Source organism: Ctenocephalides felis, unplaced genomic scaffold (genome assembly GCF_003426905.1).
Source record: "Ctenocephalides felis isolate EL2017-DRISC unplaced genomic scaffold, ASM342690v1 CF-g0.4_SCAFFOLD_01886, whole genome shotgun sequence".
In the NCBI taxonomy this organism is placed as follows: domain Eukaryota; kingdom Metazoa; phylum Arthropoda; class Insecta; order Siphonaptera; family Pulicidae; genus Ctenocephalides; species Ctenocephalides felis.
Genome location: NW_020538040.1, coordinates 149,128,883 through 149,149,470, shown reverse-complemented (window position 1 = coordinate 149,149,470; position 20,588 = coordinate 149,128,883). Strand labels below are relative to the sequence as shown.

At 29.3% G+C, this 20,588-nt stretch overlaps 2 protein-coding genes across 8 annotated transcripts in view; one reads left to right on the top strand and one right to left on the bottom strand.

Moving 5' to 3' along the window:
- The window catches only part of LOC113378015 (adiponectin receptor protein-like), a 292,576-nt gene that overhangs the window by 104,905 nt on the left and 167,083 nt on the right, over positions 1-20,588 (bottom strand). For 3 of the 6 annotated variants that reach the window (XM_026618506.1, XM_026618507.1, XM_026618508.1), the window contains exon 1: positions 8,830-8,980. The exons of the other annotated variants lie outside the window; for them this stretch is intronic. In XM_026618506.1, coding sequence (XP_026474291.1) covers positions 8,830-8,856 — 27 coding nt within the window. In that variant the 5' untranslated portion in view covers positions 8,857-8,980. Of the gene's footprint in view, positions 1-8,829; positions 8,981-20,588 lie in introns of those variants that run through there. 6 annotated transcript variants of the gene reach the window in all.
- Positions 8,981-20,588, top strand: part of LOC113378014 (ATP-binding cassette sub-family D member 2) — a 191,183-nt gene continuing 179,575 nt past the window's right edge. Inside the window, exon 1 of one of the 2 annotated variants that reach the window (XM_026618503.1) lies at positions 8,981-9,227. The gene's annotated coding sequence lies outside the window, so the exon portion shown is untranslated. The remainder of the gene's footprint in view (positions 9,228-20,588) is intronic. The other variant, XM_026618504.1, reaches the window with a different exon arrangement.

Here is a 20,588-nt window from a genome sequence, read left to right as displayed (position 1 = left end):
CCGTCATTAACTGTAATAGTCAATTACGTGTTAAAGTCGCTACATAACGTCGACCACAAATTGATTGAAATATATAATCAAATCTACGAAAGCAAGGTTTCACTTTTGAGACGTTCATTAACTTCCTAGCGAAGAGTAGTAAATACTAAATAGCAAAGCAAAAAGTAAAATTGCTGACAGTCATCACCATTAGAAGTCGCGATTGAGGAAGGCCATCGTTTGCTGTGGCCCTTGATCCCAATTTCTGATGCTTTTTTAATTTCTCTATTTGGTTTTTTATCCGACCACATTAGGACCATCAAAATGTAAAGATTATAAATTTGGTGCAAAAAAGGCTGTTGCCGGTATAGTACTCGGGGAATTCTGACAATTGGTGATCTTATAAATTTTGAGGTGCTTTTTGCAAATTTCAACTTTGCCACATTGAATTTTTACGGCAAGTCGCCGTCATATTTGAAAAGTGGCGTCAAAAACAGTTTTTTTTTTCAAATAACTCCTTTTTGGCTCATTGTACGATAAAAGTAGCTTCGAATTTTCACGACAAGTCGCCGCCATATTGAAAAAACGGCGTCAAAAACAGTTTTTTTCAAATAACTCCTTTTTGGCTCATTGTATGATAAAAGTAGCGATGTACGAATTAAACTAGATAAAATTTCCTACAATTTATTCAATAACCGTTTTTTTGTAAAAAATAAAACACCATGTCATTTTGTCTGTACAAAAGATGCAATTATATCTTTTGTCTCAAAAAAATATTCTACGAACAACTTACAAAAAATTTAAACTGTACAAAAGATACAATTATATCTTTTGTCTCAAAAAAATATTCTCCGAACAACTTTCAAGAAATTTAAACAGTAAATCGCTAAATTGAGACATGAATCATAAATTTTGAAAAACGTATAACTAGTTTTGAGAATACGAAAGCGTATGTTCAAGATTTTATTTACAAATATGCAAACATGCAAGAAATAAACTTAGAAAATTGAATATTTTAGCAAAAAAACTCACCACTGATTCGGGAAGTTATATATATAGTAATAAAAAAAACTGTTTAGTTAATAATTTTTGCGCATGTTTACTTTCAATTGTCACTATTGTAGTATATGACAGAAGTAATTAATTCAACAGTCGACTTTATTAAATATTTAGCTATTATATTATTTCTACAATAGATCTCAATAGCAAGGTAATAATAATAAAAACAGAAGATGATTACAATGTGATTAAATTCCGCGAAAGGCTTTGAGGCCACGTCCATGATATTTATTTGAACAAAAAGTTTATAACATTTTTTATGTTCGGTATTAGTAATCTTTTCTTAGATAACAATTAATTATTTGTACTAAATTTTTATAGTTTGTTATAGAACATGAATTTTATTGCATGGAATATATGCAGTTTAGGCGATTTTTATTGGTGCACTTTATTTTTATCAACCACTATACGATAAAAATAAATTATCATGTATTTGCAATTTAAATGTATTTTTCGACAAGGTTAATTGACCTATCTTCTATGTAACTATGTTGAGCTTTATTTTTGCATTTTTGCATTTAATTTAATTTTAAAAATAAATACTGAAATACTCTTACGATCAATATTTCAGTTTTAAGGTAAATTAGAGCTGCTTATCCAAGTAGACATGTAAAATAAAATTTAACATATAGAAAATAATAGGAAAAAAATATTGAATATTTGCTAAATTTCACAAGTAAAATACGAATATCAATGCGGGTTTGTTAAAACACATTTCATTTTTCATTTTAAAATTCAAGCTAATTTTTATGGAATATGTAGATTATATTCATTTACATAAAACTCCGCACTTTGAACTAATTGTAAGTAAATATACAAATATTTTATATTTTTCTAAAAATTGACAATTTTAGTGAGAATAAAAATTTTGAAACATTTTTCATACGCTTTATAAACTAGTACATTTGATCACTAACAATTATTTTAAATTTATTTATTTTTTAAACAGAATTTCTAAGTCTGCATCTATTTATTTAATTATATGCAATACTCGCCCGGGATTTGATTAAGAATCATTTCTATTAATTTAAAAAGTAAGTGGTTATTAAATATATAAACTAGACAAATGTCTGTGCGGGCAAATTTTTAAGAAAAAAATATTAGAAAATTCGAAAATTTTATACTTCTCATGGTACAAACATGGTTACAAATGGAGTTAATTCGCCATTAATTCACAATTACTTAATCACTTATTTTGTGAAGACATTATATAAGAGGTTGTTTTAATACAACTAAAGATAAATTATTAACACTTTATGACATTCAGCCCTATTAGATTAATTCTAATAACAAAAATCATCAAATATGGATGGATTAACCATTGGGTTACCATCTAAAAATACGAAGTAAGGAGAAGTTTCAGTCCATCAGCTCATAGGACGTAAGGTTCTGATTGCTGTTTAAAAAAAAAAAAACTTTATGACATAAATATCTGACGTAGTTCAAATGAAAAATACTTTTTGTTAATATAGAGTAGCCAGTTTAGATGTACATCAGTAAAAGAGTATTTTGATCGATTGCGTAGACTTCGTTTTGCGTTTGTTGAAGTAGGAAGCCTGTTTTAAAGGCTTCAAAAAATCGCTTCTTGCTCACTATTTCTTGGCTAGTTTTGGAAGACGTTATTGCAATAAAAAATTCTATATTTTCTTAAACCTCTAAAGCAGGCTCTCCCCTGAAAGAAGGAAAATCAAATCGAAATTTTTTGTCATACTTTTCTTTTTTATTTCTGCGAAGGTAAAGAGACATTTTAAGCTCGCAAAAAGTTATGAGCTGTTTATGTTGACAAAGCTTTAAATTACGGCAGTATCAAAATTGGTTTGCCAAATTTCGATCTGGTGACACTCATGAATTGAACAGTTTATTGGTTGATTTACTTAAAGATGAAAAACGCTAAAGAATAATGATGCCGCTTGAAAAAGATGACGAAACGCCATTGATCAGAATGGACAATGCATTACAAAGTTATTCCGTTCTATAAAAAAATGTCTTTGATTTTTTAACAATAATCTGCACTTACTTAGTTGCTAACCTAATAGATACGATTACCACTTTTGGTAATAAAACTTTAAAGAATATTGTGAGCATTACTATTGCAGAAAATTTATTTTAGTTTAAAATATTAATTGCTATTCAGAATTATCGGCGCAGGTTGAATAGAAAAGCGTCACTTGATCTAAGTCATCAATTTTCCTGATAAAGATTGAAATAACTTAGTTATTATTTACAAGAAATTATTTATAAATAAATAGTTAAGATTATATCAATGTCAATAAATTATATTATTGTTAATATTATAACGAATAGGAAAACAACTATCGATTTGTTTTTCCAACATGTCCGTTTACGGCTGACAATTGTAAATTCCCCAAATTTACTAAATGTCCTTAACTGGACAGTTGTAAATAAAATAGATAATAAAGGAAAAATGCTATTCCATACAAACATTATAATTTATAATTATCTGTGGGGGCAGTTTTGTAAAAATGAGCAAAAAAGCATTATTAAAATTTTTACAATTCTCACGGTCAGCATTAAAGTTTTTATAAATAACTAAGTTGAAGTGAATCACGTGTTGAGTCAATAGCAAAATCGCTTACTCTATGATGAAAATTTATAAAAAGTTGTTTATTGCAGATGTAAAAAAACAACGAGTTTTCTAATTACGTCTGTTATGGCCGTAACCTTATTTTGGATCAAGAATTTAATTGTATAGAAATTTGTACAAGCGGACGACAAACACGGTAAACACTAAATATAACATAAAAACTAGAAGTTGTTTGAACACGTAGAAAATAATATATATGAAATATTGTACAATGAAACAATGGAGTAGGTTGTTGATGTACGTGATAACCTATTTGTTTGTAGCTGCAGAATATCATCTTGAGCAGATGGAAAGACACTTGAAAAAATGTCAAAGAATAATAAACAATTTTATAAAATACAACGGTCTACAATATTAGTATACAGAATGATGTGAATAAAAGTATTAGGGTAGAGCGGGGCTTAAAGGTCCGCGGGTAAGAGGACCTTACAACCATCAATATCAAAAACAAGTAAAGTTACAAGTAAAAATAGCTTGTTACCGGAATTGCAGCATCAAATAGAAAAAAATCATCAGTATTAGAGAAATAAAATTTTAATAATAGATATAAAACTATTTTAAGAAGTATTATCACAACAGCTCCCAGGACTCATAAGCTCAGCGATTAAAATGCCTTTAAAAAACACACTAATAATAATATATATAAAAAATAACAACACTCATCATTTTTATAATATATTTATTAAATATATTGTAAATTATGTTGAAATAGTTATATTGTATATTATATTTGAAAATATTTAATAACATTAACTGATGTATCATAAAATCAACCATGTAAGCAAAATAACTAATTTATTTTTATATATTAGGACGATAAGATAACATAGTAATAATTGGCAAACGGGCGTATAGATAACTTTTATTAATTTTTTATGCAATATAACTTTGTGACGTTTATTAATATTTTCATAGATTACGTATAAATTAAAAAATATTAAAAATGTATGCAAATAATAAATTATCAGATGATAGCTATAATCGTTTAATTAAATTTGGACTTCTTAGAGCCACTCGTGACATAATCAGTATAATCGTGAGCTAGTACAGATTAGTCTAGGTTTGATATCAAGCAGTATGATATCAAGTTTCCACTTGAGGTTATGGCTCTCAAATGTAATCTAAAGTAAAAATCACCTTCTGCGGATATTGATGCAATATATGAGTATCTACAAAAAATAAACTAAGCCGTACTACTCGTCTATATTTCTTAACACTTTGAAAAATTATTATATTATTAAAAAAATATCGGGTTAATTGCCAATTTACGTTTTATGGTTTACATTTAACATGTAACTTAAACATTTGTTTTTTTTACATAATTTCGAGACGTCAATGATGTAAGAATGATTCTCTCAGGAAAATGTCAAGAACTATTATTGTATAAAAATATGATGTGCATAACTGCGTAATTTTTAATAAAAACTAGCTGTAAGTGAAATTCTGTCTTAAGGCAATTAGGGCATCGTGCCTTAAGGCAAATTGCTGGAACTTCCCGTACCAAAAATTATTATTTTTTAAAAACGATTAACATTTTTGAAAAAAATTTACTTCGAAATAATTAGATTTTTGAGAAACTAGGAATATGACAAAAAATTACTTTTTTTTGAAAAAAAAATTTTTATTTGAAAAAAAAAATTTTTTTTTGAAAGAAATTTTTTTTTTGAAAACAAACTATTTTTTTGAAAAGAAAAATGTTTTCTTCATTTTGACATATTTTGGAAATTCTGAACTTTTTTCAAAGCAATCGTACTGCTTGAACTGCATAGAGACGAATTGTCACAGCGCAAGTGCCGCGCCTCCGTCTAACGCATTGGTACGGAACCCATAGAAATGTGAAAAAAAATTATACTTATTGTTAAAATTTCTATACAATATCTGATAATTTGATGTGCATATGTCTAATCATCATTTTTAACCGCCGAATGGCATTTTTTTTTACTTTTTTCATTAGATCTCCGAAACCGCTAGACCTGCCTTCATGAAAATTTGATCAACTCTTCATCTTGCCAATACAAGTAAAATGTTTTTTGAATTATTCAAATCGGACGTTCCGTTCTCTTAAAAACTGAGTTACCGTTTTCGGCACTTTTTGCCCCGTATCTTCGGAACGGCTAGACCTAACTTCGCCAAAAACTAATCAGCACGTCTCCTTATCAGTACAAATCGAATGTTTTTTGAATTATTCAAATCGGTTGATCCGTGTTCCCAAAATCGTCGACGAAAATTTGTATCCGCACATACATACACACACACACATACATCCATTTTTTCTAAGGTATGCCAAAATGTTCAGAAACCTCTGAAACGTAAAGATATATAAAAATTTTCATTTTCGATTTTTTTGCGATTACTATAACTTACCCTACGGGAAGTTAAAAAATATGATCACAAAACCTAACAATAATTACTTATGGGATAATTTAGTTATTGTTATGTCTGCAATATAAATAATTTTGATAGCAATTTCTTTCCGATGATGTTGACCAAAAGCTCAAAAGAAGCTTTGTTGCTCTCTAGCTGTGTTTGGACTAGGATTCAGAAAAAAAGTCTGCAAAATGCTTCTAAAATCGTTAATTTCAACTACATATAATACGCAAAAATAACAAAAAGTTATATTTAGTTATCCAAATATATATCTAAAAATGTACTCATACAATATTTACAATTACAGTTGTAATTGGACAAGTTATTAGAATTACATTAAAAATGTTACTAAATGATTTAGATTTTTGAATCTAGAAATCATGATACAAAACTTTAAATAGATTTGAAAAAGGATCATAACTATATTTCATTTTCAAACTCGTCGGATTTTTGGAATTCAATGCTTCGGATTTATGGACTTCCTGCAGGATAATCGTAGTCAATAGTAATCGCAAAAAAATGAAACGAAACATTTTACGATTAGAAAAATAGATGACATGTGTGGAAACAATTTTCGGATTTTGGTAGTACAGATAAACCGATTTGAATGATTCAAAAAGCATTCGATTCCTATTGATGGAGAGACGTGATGCTTAGTTTTTGGCATGCCCAGTCGTTCCGAAAATACGGAGCAAAGTGTACAGAAGATATAAATTAAGTTTTTAAGAGAACAGACCTTTCGATATGAATGATTCAAAAAACATTAAACACACACGTGTGTGTGTTTGGATACAAATTTTCGTGACGATGTGAGTAAACAGAGTTCAACCGATTCGAATGATTCAAAAAACATTCGATTCCTATTGATAAGGAGATGTGCTGATTAGTTTTCGGACAAGGCAGATCAAGCCGTTTTGAAGATTCGGTGCAAAAAGTGCCAAATATGGTAATTCAGTTTTTGAGAGAACAGAGCGTCCGACTTCAATAATTCTGAAAAGATTTTATTTGCATTGACAAAATGAAGAAAAAAGAAGATTAAATTTTTAGGAACGGCGGTTTTGGAGATCTAGTAAAAAAAAGAGAAAAAAATGCCATTTTGCGGTCAAAAATGATAATTTTATAAAGATTTTAATAATGGGTAAAAATTTTGTTAATATTTCTATGGGTTCAGTAACATTGTTCATCCGTTAGACTGTGACGCAGCGCTTACGCGCTTCGTTATTCTGTTCAAAATTTTCAAAATATTTCGGAATATAAAAAAAATAATTTTTTCTCAAAAAGGTCAATTTTTAATTGTTTTTTCTTAAAAATCATTTTTTTCAGTTTTACGAAAATTTTGAATCTCTTTCGAAAAAAATAATTTTTGGTGCGGAAAGTTCCAGCAATTTGCCTTAAGGCTCAATGTCATATAGCACTAGTTGGAAATCAATTAAAACGAATGTCTTTATACCCATGCTGGTTTCAAGATACTGCTAAGTTACATATTTTTAAGTCTTATTGGTATTCTCCATTCACGCGGGTTTTAAGTATATCCTGCCATTCTTGTTAAGACTACAAAAGTAATTTCATATAATCAAGAAAAAAATATCATAGATATGTTACTGCTGAATAAGTCAGCTCAACATCCAATTTAATCATAACGTATGAAGATAAAATCTAGTAAAAATTCATACAAATCAGTGTACGAGGCCACCTGGCTCTCGCTGATACTTTTTCATATACCTGTGCCTGTGTTGAGAATCTTTGCATAAAAAGCTAGTTAAAGTTCTATAGCTTATTTAATTCAAATGAATAATTTTAACTTTGCTTCATCAAATCCGATTGATTAAGTTTTGGTTATTACCTATTTATAAAATAAGAATAATGAAAAATACATTATTTATAAAATAAAAATATTTAATTCTCCTCGAACATTTCATTGAGGGGGCGTCCATTAATCATGTGAGGTTTTTAGGGGGAGGAGGACTTTAACGGATTTAAAAAAAAGTCATACATTTTCAAATAGAAAAACAAAAATAATTGTCTTTATACCCATGCTGGTTTCAAGTTAGATGTTGTTAAGTCTCCTGTAGTATATCCTGCCATTCATGTAAAGGCTACAAGAGTAATTTCATATAATTAGAAAAAAAATCGTAGATATGTTACTGCTGCTTAAGTCAGCTCAACATCCAATTTAATCATAACGTATGAAGATAAAATCTAGTAAAAATTCATACAAATCAGTGTACGAGGCCACCTGGCTCTCGCTGATACTTTTTCATATACCTGTGCCTGTGTTGAGAATCTTTGCATAAAAAGCTAGTTAAAGTTCTAAAGCTTATTTAATTCAAATGAATAATTTTAACTTTGCTTCATCAAAGCCGATTGATTAAGTTTTGGTTATTACCTTTTTATAAAATAAGAATAATGAAAAATAAAAATATTTAATACTCCTCGAACATTTCATTGAGGGGGCGTCCATTAATCATGTGGGGTTTTTAGGGGGAGGGGGGCTTTAACGGATTTAAAAAAAAGTCATACATTTTCAAAAAGAAAAACAAAAATAATTGTCTTTATACCCATGCTGGTTTTAAGTTAGATATTGTTAAGTCTTATTGATATTTTCTATTCATGCGGGTTTTTGAGTATATCCTGCCATTCTTGTAAAGACTACAAGAGTAATTTTACATAATTAGGAAAAAATATCGTAGATATGTTACTTCTGAATAAGTCAGCTCAACATCCAATTTAATCATAACGTATGAAGATAAAATCTAGTAAAAATTCATACAAATCAGTGTACGAGGCCACCTGGCTCTCGCCGATACTCTTTCATATACCTGTGCCTGTGTTGAGAATCTTTGCATAAAAAGCGTCGTTCGTAATAAGTTCCCCCACGGGCCCAAGTAGCGCCGAAGCCGTCAGATCGTTCCCGGCCGCAAACGGCAACGGAGTAGCGGACTCGTGTTTAGCGTCATTCGACTGCGCGTTCAGTCCAGTCGCGAGCAGGCAAACGCGCGCACGCCATCCGAAAACCCGTTCGAAAGACGCGATGACCTGCTACAAGGAGACATAACAATAACAATAATACTAAAACCTTTACAAATTAATATATCAGTTATTACTAGTGCTCAATTGTGGAACACACGAGTGATTCATTTTCCATTAGTGATCAGTGCGCGACTAGTGACAAGTGCGTGCCGGATAAGACAACGCCTGGTGCGATAACAGAAGAAACGTTAGTATTTTTTTTCTAAATTTTATTGAATGTTTTTCGAACGGGATGTGAGCACGTTTTTGCGTACTGCGACGATTGTGGGGCTGACAGCTCATTGTATTGTATCACGCCATGCGCATGTCCTGTTCATAGCCTCATCAGTACATGTGTGGGTTCACGACTCTATAAACTCTACGCAGCGACAGCTGTCTTCTCTATTGATAATAAACTCAATTTATTCGACAGATCAACATATTTTATTTCAATTGTAAGGATCATTTCAAAATCTCATTTTAGCTCCTTTAATTGACCAATATTTTTCAGAACTATTGTGATGAATGAATCACCGCACTAACGAAATAGCGGTTTTACACAGGGGGGTGCGAGGAGTTTTGTTGTGTTATTTTTGAATTAATATATCTTCTGCTTTTCTAATTGACCAACCGAGAGCTTCTTGTATTGTACATTTTTGAAAACATAACAATTGCGATTTATGAATCACCGCACTAACGAAATTGCGGTTTCACATAGAGGGAGGTTATGAGCTTGTTGTAACAGTATCTTTTTCAAATTAATATATCTTCAGATCCAGTAATTATGTTTCTACCAAATAAAGATGAATAAATGTTGTAACTACACATCTACCGAATCAAGTAAAAACTTGTGGTGCATGGCATCGTGTCTTAAGGCAAATTGCTGGAACATCCCGTAGCAGATTAAAAATTCGTAAAAATATTAATTACAATTGTTTTAAATATTTTCAAAGACAAAATTAATATTACTATATATTTATTCGTTCAATAATATACAGTGACGATCTTATCGCTCAAAACACTTGAGAATGTTTACATTAACAAGAGGTGCCGAATAAATCCATCTGAGGAAATATTCCATACGATTAGAATAACGCATTTGAAATATGAAATAAATACATTTGAAGTATAAAACTTTGTATATTTCCGAAAATAGTAATTTTTTTTTTTAATTTTAAAATGTATTGCATATTTGCGCCTTGTATTGCATACTTTTCAAAACAATTGTAATTTATGAATCACCGCCCTAACGAAATCGCGGGAGCTTGTTGTAACAGTTTTTTTTTTCAAATAAATGAATAGATACTACAACTATTCTTCTACCGAATCAAGTAAAAATAATTTTATAACTTTTGTTTATTAAGGATCATTTCAAAGTCTTCTTTTAGCTCCTCTAGTTGACCATCAGAGAACGCCTTGTATTACACATTTTTCAAAACATGACAACTGGCATTTATGAATCACCGCACTAACGAAATCGCGGTTTTACGTCTAGGGGGCCTAGGAGCTTGTTGTGATAGTATTTTTAAAAAAATTAATATATCTTGAGATCCATTGATTATATTACTACAAAATAAAAATGATTAGATACTGTAACTATTCCTCTACCGAATCAAGTAAAAATAATTCCGTAACTATTGTTTATTAAGGATCATTTCAGAATCTCCTTTTGGCTCCTCTAATTGACCATTGAACAATCGAGAGCGCCTTATATTACACATTTTTCAAAATATAGCAATTAAAATTTATCAATCACTGCATTAACAAAATCGCTAGGAGCTTGTTGTAACAATTTTTTTTGTAATTAATATATCTTGAGATCCACTGATTATACCTTTTCAAAATAAAAATGATTCGATACTGTAACTATTCCTCTACCGGATCAAGTAAAAATACTTCTATTACTATTGTTCATTATTCACAATTAATCATTTTCTAGAAATTGTTACCCGGTGTTTGGGGCTAGTTGTAATATCTACCTGAGACAATTTTACCTTTAACAATTTATTCTTTGCTTATTTTTTTAGAAAATTAACTTGATTATTAAGTAATTTTTCTCATAAATCTTGTGTTTTACCGCATGAAATAAAATCAAATTTTGGACAGTTAGAGAAAATTAAATAGCCTTTCTAATGATGCTATTTAAAAATTAGTTCAAACAACCGCACTACCCGAAAATTCAAAACAAAAAACTATTTTCACTTTTTCATGCACTAAAAAATAATTATGCAACATAATTTGTTATTAATAATATAGTACACACCGATGTGAACAGAATGGCGTTATTTGTTTGTCGATATATTCTACAGATACGAAAAAAAACGACTTTGAATAAAGGGGTCACTTTCACACATTTTCAATGATATCCCGGCCAAATGATGAGCTACGGATTTGAAATTTTGTATATCGGATTTTCTCGAAAATACCTATAAAATGGCATCAAAATCATTTAAATACCGCGGTGGGGCCAATTCTGTATGGAAACACGCCCATACCCTTTATGATAGTTCAATTTTACAATGACGCATCTGCACAGTTCTGTTTACTGCGTCGGCCCGCGGGACAGTTGCTATGACAATATTATGGAGTACGCTTCACTAGACCAATGAAGACAAAAAAAAAATAATATTGTAATATTCTACTTACCCCCGTTACAATAATTCCCTAGCTCCCCCACTTGTTAAAAAAGCAGTATTCATTTTGCGAAGCAATTATTGCATTTCTTGTATGATATAATCGCTTCTACGCCAATCGGTATGGCCTCATTACTCTTGTATAACTGTCACTTTCAAAGTTTGCTCTAACATAAACTGCGGTCTCCGGTGTTAGATACAAAAATATTTAAAAGCTTGTTAGTTTTATAAAAACGCAATGTAGAAAAAATTAATATTCTAGCCAAGCAGCGTTTCCCACGTGCTTGACAATCAATTGTTGTGCTGTGTGGACTGCTTTTCAAAATATATAAATGACAGTGACATAAGAAATAACACGTGCTATTCTTTTGTGATAATATAATGGTTCATAGATTTTTTTATGTCGGTCGACTACTTGGCAGTATTTGAAAGGAATTTTTATAAATATACCGTAAAAATTACAGCAAATGTTTATGAGTCATGCGACACGATCGGTTTCTTTTCATATTTATTTGAATATGTTTATTATGTTACAAGCAAAAAAACTAGTATAGAGGTTGAAAAGGAAATTGCCACTTGATATAAGTCAACATTGATTCTTGATTAATTTGAATAGTTTTGTTTTATAATCTTGAGATTATTATAACTTATCTCTTGAATGGAAAATTTACTATTGAGTTGTTTTTCCAACTTATTATCATAATACAATTTTTTTTTTGTACGACTGAGAATTGTGAATGATCAAATTTGCTAAATGCCCTGCACTGGACATTAGTAAATAAATATATGGAAAATACAGACAAAATGGTATAAATGGACAAAATGACACAGTGGCCTTATTGATAATAATAATCCTGTCAGGTGTTGAGCGTCATTGTCACAGTCTTGTCGCAGTAATTAGTTCAAACGTATTTCGCGCTTTGATATGTTTTTTGGGAACCTATTCATTGGCATTCATAATCATTTTCCATTAAAATCAATTAATTTATGCCAGTAATAGTCATTTCAATCAATATTATTGCAATAATCAGGTGTTTGGTAGTATTTTGATTGATTATTTATTTTCGTTCAATTTTGGACAAAATGACATACTTACACAATGGACAAAATGATATAGTACTATTTCGCGAGAATTAAAGGCCCAAGAAAAAAAATTACAACCTGTCAAAGGTGATTGGCTTTTAACTTCTACTCCAAGAATGCAAAAAATAATTGCTAAAAACAGATCAAAATATCTACCGGTAAAAAGAAGAGACTTGCATTTGTTGCAAAACCCTAGAACCCTATTGATATTTATGAGAGAACCCTAGAACCTTATTGATAGGTATGAAAAAGCAAATTTGTTTTTTTATTTCGTTTGAAATTTCATTGCTGTATTTGAAGCCGTCTAGCGGCGAGGTATTGCATTTTATATATTATTATTCCACGGGGTTTGATAGTGCTCAAAATAAGCTTTAAAATGAGTACTTTCAAGAGTCTGTTTTTTTTTTCATTTAAATCTAATAGTTTTATGAGGGCCATTTCCACCACAATTACAATTAATCGTATTACATTTAGAATTAACTTGGTTCAAGACATTCCAAAATATCACGCAAATTGGAGCACAGTAAAAAAAATTCATACTCAAAACGTTTGAGTAAATATTCCGTATCTAATGCCAAACATATGAATTTTTGACACAATGGCTTCTAAATAATTTTTTGAATAAGCAATTTTTTTTGTATAAGGCAAAACACGACTGCATTAGTTAAAAAAGAATAATCTGTCAAATTGAATTATACAGTGTATGTTTAATGTGCAAACGCTCTGACAGTCCAGAACCGTCAGACGCATGCGCTGACTGTTCATCTGCCAAATCATATACTGTATCTTATATTATTTTAATTTTTGGCACATCTCAGCTGCTTTTCGGCAATAATAATGTAGACATTACATTTTTCTTATTCATAATCATAAATATATTATATTCTAATATTATCTTAGGTCATAAGTGAATTAAAATTTTTGGCAGATGACAGTTTTCATTTGTTTTTCCAAACAATGTCTCAAATATTTTCAATGTCAAACTATGATAAGGGTTTTTTTGTATTTTTTTCCATTAATTTCTACAATCTAACTATATTTATATAATCTCAAAGCTTCAGAACGATTTATCAAAATCCGAATAATCGTTTAGAAGGAGTATCCTTTCATACATCATTACAAAAGAATTTTATCTATAAGATATATATATATATATATATATATATATATATATATATATAACAAATGTATTTTGAGTGGATAATAGATATTAATTTGGAAATATGAACAAACAACACTCTTTTTTGCACTAATTTATTAAACACAAATTTTCACAAACGTTTCGAGACTAGGTTTGTCTCATCATTAGTGTGTTATAATTTAAAATTTAAAATATGGAAACCTAAATTAGCATTATGTGTTATTCGTTACAAGTCGTTCGATATACTGTCTTCTGCCCCACCAACGATCGTCGGTGTCCTAATTCTCTAACCACTTGAAAACCAAATGAAATTGAATGGTCACGCAGTATTAGATAGGAAAGGAAGGATTAGGGTCCAGTTGAAAAATAGATGTCGTTAGGAGAAAAAATATTCTTTGAAATGAAACGGTATATATATATATATATATATATATATATATATATATATATATATTCATATATATTATATAGTATACATATATTCTTCGCGCTGTGATGTTCCTTTCCGAATGATAGTACGTAATGTATCATAACGGCTCAAGAGAATGGCTCGTATCATTGTATTACTCGTAGATATCGTCTTGTCTTGTCTTGTCCGTATGCACATCATCAAATGCTAATTCGTTGCGCAAGCAATGCCAATAGCAATCTACCGATACTAAGGCCACAAGAGAACATTTATCTTGACCAGGACAGGCCTCTATGTCGATGTCTTGCACCATCAAACCAGATAAATGATTGTCGGCCGGCTGGCTACATATTACAAACACCTACTTATCGTTATAGAGTAGTAAAAACTGTTATGATATTTATATTTGGCTAGTCTTGCAAACGAATATTCTTATATTTGTTTATGAAATTAAAAATATGCCTTTAAGAAGAAACAATTTATATTTATTTTGTTTACGAATTGTTAATCATGAAGTCATTTTCAAAGACCTAATGCCGGCGTAAGAACGCTCTTCAATTGTTTCTGTTTATTTTTTAACTTCCCGTAGGTTAAGTTATAGTAATCGCAAAAAAACGAAAATATTTTTTTTTATATCTTTACGTTTCAGGGGTTTTTAAACATTTTGGCATACCTTAGAAAAAATGGATGTATGCGTGTGTGTGTGCGGATACAAATTTTCGTGGACGATTTCTATAACATGGATCAACCGTTTTGAATAATTAAAAAAAAACATTCGATTCTTATTAATAGGGAGACGTGCAGATTAGTTTTTTGCAAAGCCAGATGCAACCGTTTTGAAGATACGAGGCAAAGAGTTCCAAAAATGGTAATTCAGTTTGTGAGAGAACGGCGCGACCGATTTGAGTAATTCAAAAAATATTTTACTTGTATCTACAAAATTAACAATTTATTTTTGGGAAGGCCGGTTTAACGGTTTCGGATATCGAGTGAGGGAAAAAATGCCATTTTGCAGTCAAAAATGATCATTATACATAAATATATTCAAAATAAAAAAAATAAGATTTTACTTTTTTTCAGAATTTTCTAATTTTTAAAGCTTTCTCTTAATTTTATTTAAAAATTTTAATTTTCGATACAGGAAGTTCTAACAATTTGCCATAATGTACGATGTCATGCACGACTAGTTATTTATTTGTCCTCTAAGCTGTGGGAATGACTTTTCTTAACTATGTTGGTTCTTTAAAAGGCTACCCAATGGTTGATATTTCTACCTGATGTATTTCATTAGGATTTTATTAAGAATTTCTCTAAAAGTGATGATTTTGAATGTGATCCAGCAATGCCGGAGAACGTTGTAGTAATCTTCACTTGAAAACATATGTCTATCTCGATTTTTAATTAAAAGTTGGAAACCGATTTCACTACTTGACATTAAGCTGACGCACCTATGAATCCTTTCAGACCGAAGGGTGTAGCTCTAAACACTAAGCCAGGGGAAAGCTTTTATATGTGTAATAGGATAACTAAAAACTCATATTAATAAAATTGCTAAAAAAAGATTTACATTGTAGTAGGTTTTGAGGTTTTTATTGTTTTTTTTTAACATACTATCACTACGAATCTTTTACTCGTCACTCTCTATTATCGGCTGTAACTATTGACTCCAAGTAATGAATGTCTTATAAGACACCGGGTAATTTAATTCGAATAAAAAAATTTGAAATAAAAATAAAAAAAATCGAATAAAAAAAATATATTTTACCCTATCCCTAGACACAACTTTGGTAACGCGTAATAATTAGTATTTAAAAGTTTTATGTTTGATTTTAAAACTATTACATTTTAGTTCATTCATGAACATTTTATGGATTTTTAAACTTATACTATGCTTGAAAATACAGAAAACAGCAATTTGGAAATTTACTAAACGTTTTGTTTACAATTAGTAAATCTTACGATTTTCAAAAGCGCAGACTTAAAATGCTCTCGAATTAGAAGGACAAAACACTTGAAAATAAAAACGAAAAACATTTTACTACTTTCATAAAGATTTTATTTATCCTATACGCAAAAATATACAAATCAGCAATGTGGGAATTTAGTTGAACGTTTTGTTTACAATTTGTCAATCATCAAACGAACTTAAGAATGCTCTGGAATTGTTAGGATAAGATTCGTTGGAATAAAAACTAATAACATTTTAGTATATTTATAAATATATCAATAATGACAAGATACATTAAAATAAAAAGACTCATGCTTAAGAAAGGTGATGTGTTTAGTTGGACATTGTTTATACAAAGAACTTAATCATTTGTCGCGAACTTTATTTCATCTGTAATATTTCACATAATATAAATAATTAATGTTTATTATAATAGCTATTTTAGTAATAATAGATATAATTAAATGGCAATTTAACATCAGAACATCTGTCATCTATCCGAGTTCTAGAAAATAATTGTTTCTCAAATACCGAAGGTGAAAAATGTATTTATTTAGGGCAGATAGCCCTATTTCCTTGAAATAGAATTGCTCCAAGCAAGCCTTGATATAAAATTGCTTTTATATGGATTTCAATAGCGTAAGTTTTCTTTATATCGTTGTTTCTATTATAAATTTTATAGTATTTTTATTATTTTCACACATATATTTATATGTATCTGATATATTAATTCGATAGAAACATACAAGTACATTTGAAAATCCATCTGTAAGCTTGCTTGTATAGGATTTGTAGAACTATTTTAAATTTAAAAACGGCATTTTTAAATTTTAAATAATGTTGAAGTATTTGCGATGGTTTATTTCAATAAATTAAATACATGAAAGTTTTTGCTTGATATCTAGTTTGTCATTTGTTGCGACAACGAGCATAAAAAATTAATTATATATTAAAGTAGTTTGTATGTTGTGATCTGTGAATTTCTTTAATAAATTTCTTTGCTCCTTTAAATTGAAAACAACTTTTTAGATAAAATAGTAATTTTAATGGTGTGATATGAGGAATTTTTTAAGTAATTTTTTTCTATTTCTTTAAATTGAAAAGAAACCTTTAGAAAAAAATAGAAATTTGTATGGTGTGATATGAGGTTATTCTTAAATATATTTGTTTCCCTGCTTCTTTAAATTGAATAATTTTTTTTGTAAATTTTTTTATTTAAAGAACCTTTAAATTACAAAATATGATATGCAATAAATTAATACGAATAAACGGAATAAATATATAAATGAAATAAAAAAATGATGTGATAAAAGTCTTAAATAAATTTCCTCTACTCCTTTAAATTCAATTGAAAAAAACACACTTTTTAAAAACATAGTGTACTTGTAAAGTTTAATATACTGAAAGCTATTTAAGATATATTTAATTTATTTAAGAATAAATTTTTAAATGAAGCTTTTCTTCTGCTACTCTAAATTGAATAAAAATATTTCGAAAAAATAATAATTTGTATAATGCTATATGACAAAGTTCTTATATAAGTCTCTCTCTTCTTTCCAACTGAATGAAAATCATTGGAAAGTTAGTTTTAGATAACTGAAGCTTTTAATCAAGAAATAGTATATACAGTAAAATTAATATAAATGAACATATATATGAATTAAATAATACATTTCTTTCTTAAAGTCGCGGTTGTATTTATAATTTTTTACGCTAATTTATTAAATAAGTGAAATTAATTAAATAAGTCAAAGAGATACAATTGCTTAATACCTTAATTTATTTCATTAGTTAATTTATTAATTTACCTTCAATGTAGCATACGTTCATAATAATATTGGACCACCTTCAGAATAAAATTAATTTAATTGATCGACAATTGGTATTAATTTTCCTGATGAGCTTTAACGAAAAAGGCCATTATTTCGATGGTTAATGCTCATCATATGCATTACAATGTTATGACAATTTTTTTTCATTGTCATTTTTATAGTTAATTAAATAAATAATAAATAACATGCACATGCATCCTACGACTTTACTTTTCCTACTATTAACTACATATGCAATAATATAAGAGAAAGAGAAATCAATTCAGAAGTTCATTGTTTGTAATTAGCAACAAACTATAAAATTATGGAAAACTAAAATTTTTGTTATCTATTGACTTCAATATTATAATTTGATAATTGAAGCTTGTAACTTCCTTCTGTATATATCAACTTAGACCCACTGACATCATTACAAATTGGAGCGTTTTATTTTGAATTCCGAAGTCTTTCGTCCGCGTATAAAACAAGTTTTTTACTTATATGCACTTCTAACCGTTTATTTCAATCATTTGGAACTTTTTATATTAATAAATTTCTTCCGATCAATGATGGCCATCATGCGATATTAAAAAACTAATTTATCAAAAAATTGTGACCCAGTGATATTATAAATCATATTTATAACATGTACATGTAGTGAAAAATAATGAATGGAAAATTTACTGTAAAGAAAGTTGTTGATGGAGTTACCCAACAATTACTGTAAATACTGCTTTGCTTGGAAATGTTTAGCTAAAAATTGTTCTGGTAAATGGATTTTATTTATATACTACAATAAACAAAAGTAATTACTGGAACTTGGCGCAAGTTGAACTTACATTTTTAATAATTGGTAGAGTTAAGGGGCACAACTAGTGTGAAATTTTCAAAAAATCGAATTTTAAATTCTTCCATATCTCGATAGGTTATACCTTTGAGAGTATAACCTATAAGGGTTATACCCTTAAGAGTATATAAGAGTATGTATATAGTATATAGTATAACGATCCTTTAATCTATCTTTAAACGCGTTTTTCTCGAAACAGCATTTTCCGAATCGCTGCAGCGATTACTCAAAAACAAATGATCCGATCACTATCAATTTTTTTTTACATGTTCTATATATAGTTCTCCGTAAAATAAACTACCGATTTTTTGATCGGATCAAAAATCGAATTTGGCAGTACAAAAATGACAAAAATTTTGAGTAAAATTTTACTTTTTTAAAAAAAAACGCCGTCATTTTGTCAATTTTTGTTTTTTTTCTCTATCGTAGTTCATTTTACAGACAATATTATCTAGTTTAACAAGAATTTTTTTTTTAAATTTCATCCATGTAGAAGGTCGGAATCATTGCAGCAGTGAAGGGCATTTTTTTGTCGCGCCGTTGGAGTTCGACGATAACTTTAAAAATATTTAATTTTTTTCTTCAAAAATTTTACTATGTATTCTTAATACACGTATAAATATATTTCTAAATCTTTGAAATGATTGATAAAGTAGTTTTTTTAATATAAATTCCCAAAAATCACCTTTTTTAGGCGGTTACACTAGTTGTGCCTCTTAAATAGCAGGACTTAAGAGCTTTTAAATTTCGAGCTTAATCGAAAATCAAAAATAGAAATTTCTGCACATCTGTACATTTCAAAGGTATCTGAACATTTTGGCATATCTTAAAAAAATGGTGTTTGTGTGTATGTACGTGTGCGTGTGTGTGTATGTATGTGCGCATACAATTTATCATCGACGATTCCGCGAACACTGATTCCTATTCCATTCCTATCTATAGGGAAAAGATTGGTTCTTGGCAAAGGCAGGTCCAGTCGTTTTAAAGATACGGCGTAAGAAGTGCCAAAAATGGTAATTCAATTATTGAGAGAATAGAGCGTCCGATTTGAATGATTCAAAAAACATTTTATTTGTATTGATGATATGAAAAACTGATGAAATTAGTCTAATTGGGTAATGCATTTGTCTTAAGGCACGATGTCATGCATTACTAGTTCAATTTTGGTATCAATTGATTTTAAATGACTTGTAACACCGGGAATTTTCAAGAAAAACTTGTCAAACAACTTCTGTAATATATGCTGTTTTTTCAACGTCTATGTTTTATGAAAAAGTAAATACTTCTTTATATCAGATCGTTTGGTTTTATAAACTCACATACCATTCGCCATTTGATTTTTTTTGTTCACTTGTTATTTTTTACATTTTTTGTACTTTCCTATAGCCAACTCATTTCATAACACTTTTCCGCCACTCCGTCATTTAATCTTTTGTAACACACAAATAATACTTGAATTTATTTAATATTACCATAAACGGCGCGCAAAGAGAGCTTACCTTTTGTACCTCGTGGCTTTCATAACGAGACACTTCAGAAAATCATTTCTGACATGAATAGCATGCAACTTACATAAAATAATGTAATGCAGCGTTGCAAAACTTAACTTTCTGTTCTGTATTCGCAATATTTCAATGACTTAATTCATCGCAATGGTGTTATCTTTTACACTCGACACGATTGTCATGAATTTTTCC